General features: G+C 39.8%; 1 protein-coding gene across 2 annotated transcripts in view; it reads left to right on the top strand.

Annotated features, from left to right (window-relative positions):
* MPPED2 (metallophosphoesterase domain containing 2) overlaps positions 1-14,768 on the top strand; it is a 130,289-nt gene that overhangs the window by 66,271 nt on the left and 49,250 nt on the right. For both annotated transcript variants that reach the window (XM_038407706.2, XM_038407707.2), the window contains exon 4: positions 13,197-13,422. In XM_038407706.2, the coding sequence (XP_038263634.1) occupies positions 13,197-13,422 (226 nt within the window). The remainder of the gene's footprint in view (positions 1-13,196; positions 13,423-14,768) is intronic.

Consider the following 14,768-nt stretch of genomic DNA (forward strand, 5'->3'; position numbering starts at 1 on the left):
TTCAAGAAAGATTTAAAAAAATATATATTTTCTTTTACAAATGTGCGTATTGCACAAATGTTAACAAGTAACACACGCACACACAAGATATTGGGGTAAAAATTTGTAAAGCACTTAAATGGCTTAGGAGCCTAAGGGCTTGTCTACATGGGGACATTAAGGGCTTATCTGCACTGTTCTGCAATGTGGGTTGTGGGGTTGTGAATGGCAGAGCGCAGCGAAGTGTTGAATGCTAACTGCTCTCTGTGGATGCTGCTGACACAAACTAAAAGGTGCCTACCTACTTCATGTTAATATTAGTTGCGTTTGAAAGAGGACTATGTGCACTGGTTACCCTTTAGTCCACACAGAGCAGTTAGCGCGCAACACTTTGCTGTGCTCTGCAGGTCACATCCTTGTAGCCCACACTGCAGCGCAGTATAGACACAGTTTAAGGGTGTTAATCTGAATTAACTTTTAAAGTGGATTAGTTAAACTGCATTAAACTCCTGTGTGGATGCTCATACTCAGAATTAAAGTGGCCTTAATTCAGTTTACTTTATCATAATTCACTTTGGAAGTAAATTAAACTGAATTAAATCCACCTTAATTCTCAATAAGGCTACATCTACACTACAGATCTTACAACGGCACAGCTGTACAGTTGCAGCTGCGCCGCTGTAAGGTCTCCTATGTAGCTGCTCTATGCTGATTGGAGCTCTCCCATCAGCATAATTAAACCACCCCACCAAGCAGCAGTCGCTATCTCAGTGAGAGAGTGTCTCCCGCCAACGTAGCGCTATCCACACCAGCGCTTTTGTTGGTGAAACTTGTGTCAGTAAGGGGTGTATTTTTTCACATGCTTGATCGACAAAAGTTTACTGACAAAAGTACTAGTGTAGACATAACTTAAGAGTGTTCAGACAGGAGTTTAGTGCTGTACAACTAAGCCACTTTAAAGTCACACTTTTTATTAATTTGGATGAACTTTCCTAACTGTTCCTGTGTAGACAAGCCCAAAGTCCCATTTTCAGAAGTGATTTAGGAGCCAAAGTTCCAGTGAAAGTCAGAGATGTATGCACTTAAGTCACTTAGATGCTTTCACAAATTTTACCCTGTATCTTTTTCTTCTTATGTTTGTGTTTTTACTTGTATTTATTGTTCCTTAGTATTGTTATGCTTATTAATGATTCTCATTAGTACTTTATTCAATTGTGTTTAACATTTGTATTGCAACACTGCCTAGTAGCCAGACAGGTCCAGGCCCCATAATTCCAGGCAGTACATAAACAATGACAGTTGCTGCTCCAAAGAACTTCTTATTTCTTGAAAAACAAAATTTATTATTTCTAAATATAAATTTGAAAATTTGCAAAAATGATGGCAACTATTCTTAATAATAAAAACTCCTTACAAGGCTTCTCTGTATATGTGATTGTGACTGTCTTTGTAGGATACAGAACAATCAAGGCAATTTTTAGGATTTTTATAGAGAGATTTTGTTTTTCAAAAAATACTAAATGGACATAATAGTAAGGTGTGATACATATAAATGTGTGTAAACACTGTTGCATATGAACTGTAGACCTTGAAGAATGTGGGTCTCTGGTTTTAGAACTTAAAACAAAATAAATAGAACAAATTCATGAGCTGGAAAAAAAGACAAAAGGGAGAATTTTGGTATTTGGATGTGACTCTCAATAAGAGGTGTTCAGGTATAGATCCAGATCTCACCTCCATTGACAACAGTGAGAGTCTCTCCATTGATATCAGTGGGAATTGGATCCAATTATCATACAAAACTAGTAAAGATTTTTGGCCCACATCTGGATGTGGGTACTGCAATCTTTATTAAAAAAAAATCTTCCATTGATTTCATGGCATTTTTTTAGCCTGAGTAAGCGGTGAAGTATCAGGTTCCAGTCGTCTTAGGTCTTTCTTTAAAACAAAGATTGTCTTTTAATGTGAAATTCTAAATAGTAGCATTTGTTGGCCTTTTGAAGTGTGGAAATATATATACAGGAAAATACCAAGGCTTTCCTCCATGATAATGATGATTAGTTTAATTACAGTCAGTATAATTGTTTCTGAAGATGACCTCCTTTTCTGATCGCTTTTTTTTTCATAAAAAAAAAAGCTTAATTGGAATTGTAAATTACAGAAATGAAAGAGGATGTTATTAGAAGTGTTAGCTATTTGTTTCAGGCACCGATGATTGGTTTTGGTGTTCTTAAGATGCAAAGAGCATATTATTAAAATTGACACCCTGTCGATGTGCACAAGGTAATATCCAATTCTGATGAATTAGTTCAAAATCTAGAGGTTTTCTTTATAGAGGATTAGGTTATATAGTGAATGGAGACTCCAAAAAGAAAATAGAATTGTGTATTTATGCCTTTAGAAATATTATTTGATGGCAATAAAATGTTCCCTGAAATTCCCTCCCGAGTGGAGAAAATGGAGTTTGTTTGCAGTAATTGCATTTTCTAGCATTTGCTTTTGCACTTTCCAATATGAGTTAAGCCAATTGGAACCTGTGATTTGGTTTTGCTTATTGGCAAAAGTACCATGTAAATTGATCTGTGATGCATTTATAGAGAATGCTTTGAAAGTTTTGAAATTGAGATGGCTTTTTCTTATTAGATTTAGATAGTATTATAATTCATTTCTGTATTTTAGCCTAATGTAATATTAACCAAAAATGTTCTTTTTCAATTTAGCTTTAATCAAGTTCTAGAAGAGTATTTCCATTTCACTTCACTGGTACAATGAAGGCTGAGTTTTTGTTTCCACTGTCAGCTCTGTATCCAAAGTTCAGTATCTCAGCCATTTGAAACAACATTGAGCCAAAATTTGTCTGGAATTTATCAGCTCTAATGTGTTATATCCTATATATTTAGTATTTTATGTCCATGGTTCAAAGGGATAATGTTAAGTTCTTTAGGAACTCCCCCTCCTCCATTTAAATTATATGGGGCTAGACTGATCTTATTTACACTGATGTAAATCTGGAATGATTCTGCCTAATTCAGTGGACCGCCACTCCAATTCACCAGATGAAATGAAGGCTAAATCTGGCCTATAACCCTTATATTATCCCAAATTAGTGCTATTTCATTTCAGTGGATCCTTTTAAAAGTAAACATACAGTACTCAGCAATCATTTTAGGCCTACTCTTTGTGCCCTGTTTTGTTTATAATGAAGTCCTAGAGTGATTGGCACATTTACATTTTTTTTTACAAGGATTGATTTTAAAAATGAATGAACCCCCCCCCCAAAATAAAGCTATTGCATGATGCAATGACCATATTGCCCTTCAGACTTTGTTAAATATAAAGGTCAACTTTAAGGACAGTGTTGCTAACTCTTGACAAATAAATTTATTTGAGCATAAGCTTTCGTGAGCTACAGCTCACACGAAAGCTTATGCTCAAATAAATTTGTTAGTCTCTAAGGTGCCACAAGTACTCCTTTTCTTTTTGCGAATACAGACTAACACGGCTGCTACTCTGAAACATAACTCTTGACACTTCATGTGACTTTTATGATATTTGTTATTTCCTTAAAGCCCCATCTCCTGGTGTTATTATATGAGAATCTTGGCTTTTTTAAAGTAATTTTCTAGCTCTCCTCATTTTGGAGGAAAGCTTGAAAACATTAACCATAAAGGCTCACTCACCAACAGGCCAATAAAAAGAGTTCCAAATGTATTTTTAAAAATCCAATAATTTTTAAGCCAATCTCATGATTTTGTAGGGCTGGCTCATGGTTTTTGAACACTCGGATTGGCAATACTTTGAGCTACAAAATTATGCTGCGGCTTTCAAAGAATGCCTAATTTCTATTCCAACTTCAGGACAAATAAATATTGTGGACCAGTCAATAAGATCTAGTGAAAACCTTCTCGTACTAGACTCCACTAGAGAGACAGTTTCAGTAACATTATCCCAACAAACTTCCAAACTAACTTGAGAGTTAAAAATAACTGATGTCAGTGCAGCTGTAAATAGGCTGTGGCATCAATGGTGAAAAAAAAGATTGTATCTTACTGTCATACTAACATTTTTTTTCTTTGAACAAAAATAACCCCAGATATAAATCACAAACAGTTACATTAGAATAATGTTACGGTTGAGACATAAATGCATAAAAGCAAGGAATTTCCAAGTTACTGTTGTCACTGCATCCTTAAATCAGCCCCTTTGTAACTAGATACCGCAGTGTATATGGCCCTGTTTCAGGGGTCCTACTCCACTTGGTGATGTTACATGTCACTGTCATACAATATATTTTACTTCTGTATGGGCCAGATCTGTGGATAGAAATATTTGCTGTTGAGCACCACTGGTTCTGCAGCATAAGACTGCTGGTCAGGGACCACACAGGTCAAGTAACATCTCCTAGTGCATGGACTCAGTGGAAGGCCTTATGTGCTACAGTGCTTCAGCTGTCGAGGACTGAGTTACGGGTGATGAGACAAAGATTCACTACGCATTTCCTTGCTTTTGTGGGTTTATGGCTCAACCTTGGCATTATTGTAACGTAGTTTTTTGTGTTTAATGTTTCTTAGACTTGGTTTTCCATTACCAGCATGGAAGAAACCCTAATGCATGAGTTTCAGAGGAGAAGGTAGCAGTCTGAACCTGCTGTGTGGCTCGATCAGCAAGTGTGAGTATTAACGCTAGAGCTGTCAGGCCTTGTGAAAGTGAATGAAGCCTGACTGTTACAGAGCGAAAGGTCAGAGGCAGAGCTTGCACTTACATAACATTTCTTTTCTGTGGTGTCTAACAACCTTTTCAACAAAGGGGAGCTTTTATGTACAAGCTTTAGATTTATCACAGGGATTGAAGGATCTCCGCCTTCACTTTTCTCTATACTGTGGTCCGATGTTTTCTTTGCATACAGCAAAACAGTTAAACTTTTACTCTTTTGATATATTTTCCATGTGTTTTTTATCTTTCCCTTCACCCACTTCCAAAACGAAGTGTTCCTTTAAAAAGGCATTTGTGAACTGATGGTTTAAAAAACCTGGTGGAATATTTTGCAGCTGGAAGATTTGCAGAGTTCTGAGACTTGGGTTGTCTTCAGTGGCCTGGAGCTATGCCCGAACCTTGTGTTTCTGTTTTTCATATGTGTTTTGTTTGAACTATTTTATTGTTGTGAGTTATTTCATTCTTTTTATGTCATCAGGATGTGTGTGTGAATGGCTAGAAATGTGTATTAAGCTGTTAGCTTGTTTGGCCAATATAGTTGTAATTTTCTTTTTTTAATTATTTGATTAAAGGATTTTTAATTTTGCAGGGCAGGGGATAGTGGGAGGGATATTTATTCTGAGAGCAGCCAGAGCTTTTTCATTGCTGATATAATCCAGGGAAAGATGTTCGCTCCTTCTATCCTGCTTTGATTCTAATTTTTACAGAGGACTATTGTTCCCTGCAGTGTGGGGAATCTAGCATGTATTATAAAAACTGGCACAGATACCAGTTCGATCTGTCCATTCCATGTGGAAGGAGGGAGCAGAGCTCTTGAGGCATTGTCCCGCCTTCTCTCAAAATAGAGAAGGCCCCACTGTGTAGTTGGGGCATCGTGAGTTTGGGAGGTAGGGATGGCCACATGCAGGGAAGAACTAGAGGTGAAGCTGCTGTTCACCCTGACCTCCAAAACCAGTGGCGTTTCCACCTGACAATCTACCAGGAATTACGGCTGCTCAGAACAACATTTCCACTTCCATTTCCACAGCATTTGTTGCCATCACCTCGTTGAGGGGGATTGTGTACAGCCGCAGCTAGGCCACCAATTGGAAGCCCTTCTGCTGTGTGAGCTCTGCCTCCGATAGCAAGGAATAGCATGGAGAAACAACTGGCTGTCTATAAGGTTGTCTGTGATCTGCTGATTTCTCTGCTGATCTCTGAGCTTCTTTGTAGTTACAGGAGAATGTTCCGTGCTGCTTCTACATATTTGCAAGCCCTGTACATTTGGTAGTAGTTAGAACAGGGAATTGAGGGTCTCAGACTCAGACTCGCTATATGACCACAGGCAACTCCCTTAACCAGTCTATGCTGCCGTTTGCCCACCTGTAAAGTGGGCATGATAATACTTATCTACCTCATGGAGGTGATGGTGGTTTAGTTAATTAATGCTTGTAATACATGTTGAGATCCTTAGATGAAAGGCACTGAAGGAGTTGTAAAAATGAGAAGACAGCAGTCAAATATCTGTGATTGAAATACATTTACAATGTTATGTACTACAGCTATAGACAGCAGTAAAGCCCCATTTCCATATTGTCAATCAAAAGAAATAACAACAAATAGCAAAGTGTGCCACTACCCCAGATGTCACTTTGTGATCTGTGACTGTGGTTTTTGGAGTGCTCACTCCAACAAATGTATCAGGCATCTTCACCAGCTTGGGAATGGATCCCTCCCTACCCAGCAGTCTCATGGAATAATTTAGAATAAGTAGAATTACTGTTTTCCTGAACTACTCTTTTAAGATAGTATGTGTGATATAAAGAAAAAATGGGGAAATGCCAATCAAAGCCTGCACTGTGCTACCCTGCACCTCTCTGCAGTGAGCTACCAAACAACTTGAATGTGGATACATAAAGATTAATCTAGGCAAGAGATACCATTGAGTAGGAGATTTGTGTATGACTGTGCTTATGCTTCCATATAAAACATAAAAGGTCAGCAGATTATACACGAAGGGCACCGTTGCCAAAAGAAAACATGCCAGAAAGAAAGAAAGAAAGAAAACATTTCATAAGTTGTATCACAGAGAATGAATGAATCTTTTGCATTATCGGGGCCCTTTCAGGAGGAGATAACCTGAATGAGATGTACAAATACATAATCTGATTGGCGGTAATTTATTACTCTGATTAGTACCATATACACTTTCCTAGGGGAAGGGGAAAGCAATACATGGACCTCCTCTGCTTTTCACGGGCCTGTGCTGGCTTTTGACAGATTTAGTTATATACATGTTGGGGGCAGGAGGTTTTTTTTTTTTTTAGAGCAAAATTACCCACCCCCCCCTCATGTCCTGAGCCTCCTTCTATGCCCCTACCACCCAGAAAAGGAAAAAGAAATCTGGCAGAATCTAAAGTCAAGAAACCGTGGAGCAAAGTCAGGTCTGTGGTACATAATGAAAGTATTTAAGCATTTAAATGTACTTAACGCAAGTACTATCCCATGAATGATTAAAGATAGAATGAAGCACATTCATTCTGATGCATTAAAAAAAAGAAGTGTATGCCATTTAAAGACTGCAAGCAAATACAACCGTGCCCATAACTGATTACTAATCAAGCTAACATCTTGAGGGTATGCTATACAATCTATCATGGCATGCTTGCTTCACTGGCAGATGTGGATGAACATTTCAGTGTCCATGCTATCACAATACTGTCTTAGTATACTACACTTAGGCATTGGGATGTTCAGTGTCACAATCCCTGACTTTTGAACACTAGAAACAACACTGCAATACACGATGCCTAAGTTAGGTGCCTAAGCACCCTACACAATGCCTGGGGAGAAATAGGTGCCTTAGAATGTAATCCACAAAGCCAGCACAGTGAGGGGAGGAGCCACCTAAATCAGCCAATGGAGATGCCAATGAGAAGGATGTGTAAGTAAGTAAGTAACTAAGTAAGCCCTGCCCCCTCTCATGGAGATAGGTGCCTATCTCTGCTAGAAATCCATAAACCCAGGAGAAGACAGGCACTCTGCAGTTTAAGGCTTTCTCAGAGGAAGCTTACCTTCGCACAAAACAGACTGGGCGTAAGGAGTATACTGCGGTCAATCCCCTCAATCTCGCCTCTTGAAGTTGTTCCTCTTTAATTAAATAATTGGGCTATGGAGAATGAGACTGTAGCTAAGGGCTTAGGGCACTGACCTGACAGATCCCTGTTCAGATCCCTTTTCATCAGGGAGAGCGGGTAGTTGAACTACTAGTCTCTTACGTCCTGGTTGAGTATCCTAAAAACTGAGCTAAAGGGAGCTTCTCCTCCTCCTATTTTGCATGGAGTTAGGCAACCTCTGAAAGTGCTTCCTGGATCAGGCTTCACAGGCAAGTTAAGAAGAGGAACATGGATTGCACTGGGGTTGAGGCAGGAGATAGGTGTCCAGACACCTAAAGTAAAGTAACAGTATGCATGCTATGATGCTTTCTGGGAATACTCAGAGTTGTGACGCACCCCACTTGTACTTGCTCTTAGTGTGAGGAAGCCTTTCTGTGCTTACTATGGGTAAGCTCCCCAACTCCACCAGCCTCTGGCAACACAAGCACGCCCCTCTAGGCCAGCACAGGCCCCATTCTTTCTTTACAGGTTAGCTGTAGGCCCACTTCAATCCCCAAGTGCTCTAAACGTCTCCCAGTTCCTGATCCACTGGATGGTCACAAAATTCCTAGGTCCTCTGTTCACAAAGGAACAGTACACCACAGCTTACCAGTTACAGGACAGAACACAGTACTGCTGAACACAAAGCACCAAGATTTGTTTTTAGAGAAAGAAAGTTTATTTAACAAAGAACGGGGATTCAAATGATAGCAAGCTGAAATACTGGCAACGAAGGGTTACATATGAAATGAAATCATTACATGTGTTCTAGAGCCTAAACTTAACTAATAGGACACTGTTCTGTCAGAAGAGCAAAAGCTCACCCAAAATCCTTCCAGCCTACTACAGCCAGGGTTGGCTGTGATCTTCCACTCATGAAGCAAGCCCACTGTCAGCTTATTTCCTAAGTGAAAGATATCAGGGTGTCTCTTTGCAACCCTAGAGATAGCAAAATGGTCCTTTGATCTTTATTCATAAACCAGACATTGTCCTGCTGTGTCCTTCCTATAACTTTAGCAATCTCTTGTCAATTTCTCAATGGTGATTAGCTGGGGGGCTTAGTATGTAAATAGGTATCTATTGTGAGGTATACAATACTCAGTTTGATATAACCAGACAGATAAACGTCTTATCAGAAAGGAACATGTTTTGTTTTTCACCTTCTGGTGACCTGCTTTAACTTTCAGACCTATAGAACTTATTTTCCAGTGTAGGCAAGTACCTCCTTTAATATTATCCTTATATTCATGTTGCAGTGTTAGAATCATAGAATCATAGAATATCAGGGTTGGAAGGGACCCCAGAAGGTCATCTAGTCCAACCCCCTGCTCAAAGCAGGACCAAGTCCCAGTTAAATCATCCTAGCCAGGGCTTTGTCAAGCCTGACCTTAAAAACCTCTAAGGAAGGAGATTCTACCACCTCCCTAGGTAACGCATTCCAGTGTTTCACCACCCTCTTAGTGAAAAAGTTTTTCCTAATATCCAATCTAAACCTCCCCCATTGCAACTTGAGACCATTACTCCTCGTTCTGTCATCTGCTACCATTGAGAACAGTCTAGAGCCATCCTCTTTGAAACCCCCTTTCAGGTAGTTGAAAGCAGCTATCAAATCCCCCCTCATTCTTCTCTTCTGCAGACTAAACAATCCCAGCTCCCTCAGCCTCTCCTCATAAGTCATGTGCTCTAGACCCCTAATCATTTTCGTTGCCCTTCGTTGTACTCTTTCCAATTTATCCACATCCTTCCTGTAGTGTGGGGCCCAAAACTGGACACAGTACTCCAGATGAGGCCTCACCAGTGTCGAATAGAGGGGAACGATCACGTCCCTCGATCTGCTCGCTATGCCCCTACTTATACATCCCAAAATGCCATTGGCCTTCTTGGCAACAAGGGCACACTGCTGACTCATATCCAGCTTCTCGTCCACTGTCACCCCTAGGTCCTTTTCCGCAGAACTGCTGCCGATCCATTCGGTCCCTAGTCTGTAGCGGTGCATTGGATTCTTCCATCCTAAGTGCAGGACCCTGCACTTATCCTTATTGAACCTCATTAGATTTCTTTTGGCCCAATCTTCCAATTTGTCTAGGTCCTTCTGTATCCTATCCCTCCCCTCTAGCGTATCTACCACTCCTCCCAGTTTAGTATCATCCGTGTTATGCCAACCAGTGTGTTACTGGGTCTCAGCAGAGACTTCATATGCCTTTGTTGAATTATTTTGCATATAACTGACCCAGGGGATCCCTGTAAAACTGTGTACACCTGTGCCCTCTGCCAGTTGGATCAAGAGGTGCATGTATCACAAATGCCCAGAGGCAGAAACATAGTTGCCTAGGGAACTTCTACTGCAAAAATGTAGGCTCTGAGTGAATTTAGGTGCCGAGTTAGACGGCATCTGAGCAGGAGTTTTGTGGATCGCAGTGGAGCCTAAAAATGGGACTTAGGCACCTGAATCTGAGGGGGCTAGGCACCTACGTACCTTTGTAGATTCAAACCTTAGCCTCTCTGTGGTTCAGTTCCCCATCTGTAAAATAGGGATAATACTACTTCTCTCCCTCAAAGGTGTGTTATGAGGATAAATACATTAAAGATTGTGAAGCACTTTGTGGTCTACTGATGAAAAGCACTACATAAAAAATAGGTATGAAAAATGAAGACTGAGCAGGGATATGATTGCTATCTATATCTACATTGGGGACAGGAAGTGGTAAACACCGGGGAGGGAGAAGTGCTATTTAAAGGACAGTGTTGGTACAATGGGCATGAACAAATTCATGCTGGAAATTAGAAGAAGGTTCTAACCATCACAGGAGCAAGGTTCTGGAACAATCTCCCAGTAGTAGCAGGGGCAAACATCCTAACTAGATTGAAGTTGGAGCTTGATACATTTAAGAAAGGGATTATATGAGGGGGTTACTTGTGGCAGCAGGGGACAGGACTCCATGATCGAACATGTCCCTTCTAGTCATTAGTTTGTGATTTGGCCATTAACTACAGGATCAAGTCCCTTGTTAGTTTCCCCTCGTTCTTTTGGGCTTATGCACATGTATGTCATTCCATTTGTAAACTCAAATAAGAGTGACTCACTTGCAGTTTGTCTGGTGTGTTCGGCATGACTCCAAAGTGAACTCTCCAGCTTGGGACTTTTGGCTCAAGAAAAAATTGTCTGGAGATAAATTGTACAGCTTTTCATTGGGCATGAGCTCAGTGGTATGCTAATTTTGAAGTATCTCATTAAACTAAATGGTAAAACCTGGTCATTTATCCAGAATGTGGCTGAAAGTTTTCGCCACTGAAGTTGGCAAATATTGATACTTGGCAGAAACCTGGTTTTAACCTCGCCATCCAGCTTCTCTTAAGAATTTCACCAAATCTAGCTTTGTTTGTGGGGATTGATAGTTATGACAAGTTTATCAAATTTCATGCCAGTGGTATCGTTTCTGTTTCCTGAGAGAGAAGAAAATAGTAATTTTGTCTTGTGGCCAGGAGTCACAGAGAGCAGGAATTGTAGGTACCTATCATTCCTAGTTTTTAAATAAAATGAATTGCAGAGCAGCAAGTGACAGAGATGGGAAAGAGGGAGGAGGGAATGGGGCATAAACTGCAGAGGAGTGACAAATGCTCAGTAGTATTTCTTCCAGCTTTTAGTCTAATGCAGCACTACAGAGAGTTATTAATATGTATGATCTGCATTTTGTTCAGACATTAGGAATCTATGAAGATGTCTAGTGTTTTGGGGTGGGGGGTATGGCATTTTATTTTTCTACCCAGAGTTAATGAATTTTGATCAGGAAATGTTCGCATAAAATCCTGCTGAACTCCCATTTCCTTGCCATAAATATTGAAAAGGAGAGAATTCTCACTTTTTCCCCATAAGCCCCAGTGGGGTAGTTAGTCTGACTATCACAAACATTTCTCTAATTATTTTTTCAAGTAAGCTTTTTGATTTTATTTGCAAATCAGATTTTGAAATAGGAAAGTTGTGTGTGTTTATGGGGGATAATGCTGGCAAGAAAACATAGAGCCCAATCCTGTAGTCCTTCAGGGCGAGTTTCAGGAGTGCAAAGACTAAAGAATTGGGGCTGTAATGTCCTTATTAGAATAGTATTCATAAGTATAGAATATTAGTCTTTCCTTCACAGTTTGTACAACCAAGTAGGGCCAAGAACAGTAAGAAGAGGTGGCTATCTATTGGTCTACCTAATCCATGGTATTTGTAAAGGAACCGATTACCTTTGTGAAATCATTCCCTTATTTAGTGATCATTAGGAACATGCTCTAAACTAAATGAGTTTCTATAAGAGAAGAAAGATGGCTTGTGGTTAAGGCACTGCATTTGGACTGAGGAGATCAAAGGCCAATTCCAAGCTCTGACAGTTTTCTGCATGATTTTTGGCAAGCCACTTTGGATCAGATTTTTTTAAAAGAACTCAGCTTTTGTTAAGGCACTGAAATAAATGACTATTTTCAACATTTTTTTTTGCGTTTGTTTGTTTAAAATCTAGCACCAACTGGGGGTACTGAGACCTTGAAAATCTGTCCCTATAGGCCAGTCCCATTGACTTCAGTGAGTTTTGGATTAGGCCCTTAGGAAATACTATTATCCCCATTTTACAGATAGGCTCTCTGTGCCTCAGTTCCTTTCTCCTTATCTGTCTTGTCCATTTAGCTTGTAAGCCCTTGTGGGTAATGACTGTCTCTTACCATATGCTTATACAGCATCTATCTCAGGGTGGAGTCCTGATCTCAATTAGGCGCTACCATAACACAAATAATAGGAATAAGAGAGAGTCCATCATAAGTGGACTGGTACTGTGTACAGGGTAGAGTGTGGGAATAAAATTGCTTAATGGGTATTTCGGCATCCTTAAACTCTCGTAAAGTATACCTTTGATAAGTAATCATACCTAATATATACACAGTATAGAGCCTTTCCTTTGAGCACTTTACAAACATTCATTCATTATGCTCACTGCATACTAGACTGGAACCCAGGATTGCTGACTTCCAGCCCATCCCATGTACTAACATACAGTATGCCAGATCTTCAGAGCTGTTGTATCTCCATTCAAGCCTGTGGAGCTGAGCTGATTTACACCAGCTGAGGATCTGTCTGCATGCCTGCCAGCTTGTTTTGTTTCATTCTGCAGAACATGCCTTTGGTTATGACATTTCTTTGTGTGACATTACTTTACATTTTAACAAAATTTCATTCAAAGAAAAAGCAGCAGCATTAATAATGTTCACTGCCCATGGAGATACACATAGATCCTGTGTATTTCATTCTGTCAGTGTTAGCTGTCTACTTATTTTGCTGGCTCTGCTGGTGTGGGAAGCAAATGTGCTAATTAAGTGCTCTTTTTGTTATTTCAGGAAGCCTGCCATATGAATATAAAATAGTGATTGCTGGGAATCATGAACTGACATTTGATAAGGAATTCATGGCAGACCTTGTTAAACAGGATTACTACCGCTTTCCCTCTGTGTCCAAATTGAAACCAGAGGACTTTGACAATGTTCAGTCACTCCTGACAAACAGTATTTACTTGCAAGATTCAGAGGTAACAGTTAAAGGATTCAGAATATACGGTGCCCCATGGTAAGTCTCCATTTAAACTTTCTGTGTTTATATTTGTTTTTTCAACAACAGCAAGAGTTACTGCCACTGAAAATGCAATGAGTCCCATTTTGTTGTGCTGCTGTGCAGAACCGTACTGTATCTTTAAGTAAACCTTGCATTGTGAACAGCTATGAAAACACAGACAATGTTGTTTTAATTGTAGTGGTAAAGATTTTATGCATCAAGATAAACATAATTATTTGTTTGTGTGAGTGAGAGAGTGAGTAGAGCAAGAAAAGAAGAGCTGTGATCTATATCTATTCTGCCTGTTGTTTGATTAGTGGAAACTTGTGGATAAATTCTGCTCTTCTCTGTATCCATGTAGTTCCCATTAATTCAGTGGGCTAGCATAGGTGCCAGCGAGGGCAGAATTCAGCCCCTACAACCTGAGTCTCCACTGCCTTGTGTGTTGTGTAGTCATTTACACTTGTAAAAACTTAGGTCAGTATGTGACTTGCTGTTTTACAATAGAGGACTCTATGATACACTTCCAGCACATGTGAATAGATGTACTGATTTTTGCCTTTGTTTCCTGAACTCATAACGGTGACCCAAGGCCTACTTTTAAGTCTTTAAATTTTGCATATTATACGTGTGAAGGTAAGAAGTTTATTATGAAATATTAAGGGACAACTGATCAAGGAACAAAGATTCTCTTAACCAGAGGCTCTGAGTGGTATAGATGACATTCTGCGTGCAGCACAAGCCATTGAACACTCACTTTTTATTTCATAATGACCTAACTCCTTAGCCTATTGATCCTGGGATTTCCTTGTGCAGAACATATGGATGTCAATGGATACATTGCCAGAAAGGAAAGCTGAGCTCCATCCATCCTAGGACACTTCTCTAATCTCTCTTGAACAAAATCTGTAATTTGTGTCAAACTGTGGTAAATATGTGTGTAGAGCAAGTGGGAATGGGGAAATTGAGATGAGACCACTATTTTAAATTCATGTAGCTCTTTAGGTTAGGGAGTCTACTTATCTTGGTTTGGAGGATGCTGACTGCTGATGCTGAAATGGCAGCTTTCATCCCTTCTCTTGTGTCAGCTACTGGGAAAGCATGAAATCCAATTAGATGTCTGCATTTTGCGTGGGTCCTTCAGAGGTGGGAAAAGGTGCATCAGATGCACGAAGTCTGTTGTTCAAAATTTTACAGAGAGGAGACTGCTCCATAACGAGGTGAAAAGACCTTTTTTAGCTTTTGTGCTCTTCTTGTATACCGCATTTCCCCCACCCTCCATACTTACCATGAGCTACTATCATAATCTTCAAATACAGATTACCCCAAAAGGAAGAAACCACTGGGGTTTTTTATATGTC

This window comes from Dermochelys coriacea, chromosome 6 (assembly GCF_009764565.3).
Source record: "Dermochelys coriacea isolate rDerCor1 chromosome 6, rDerCor1.pri.v4, whole genome shotgun sequence".
NCBI classification, from domain to species: Eukaryota; Metazoa; Chordata; order Testudines; family Dermochelyidae; genus Dermochelys; species Dermochelys coriacea.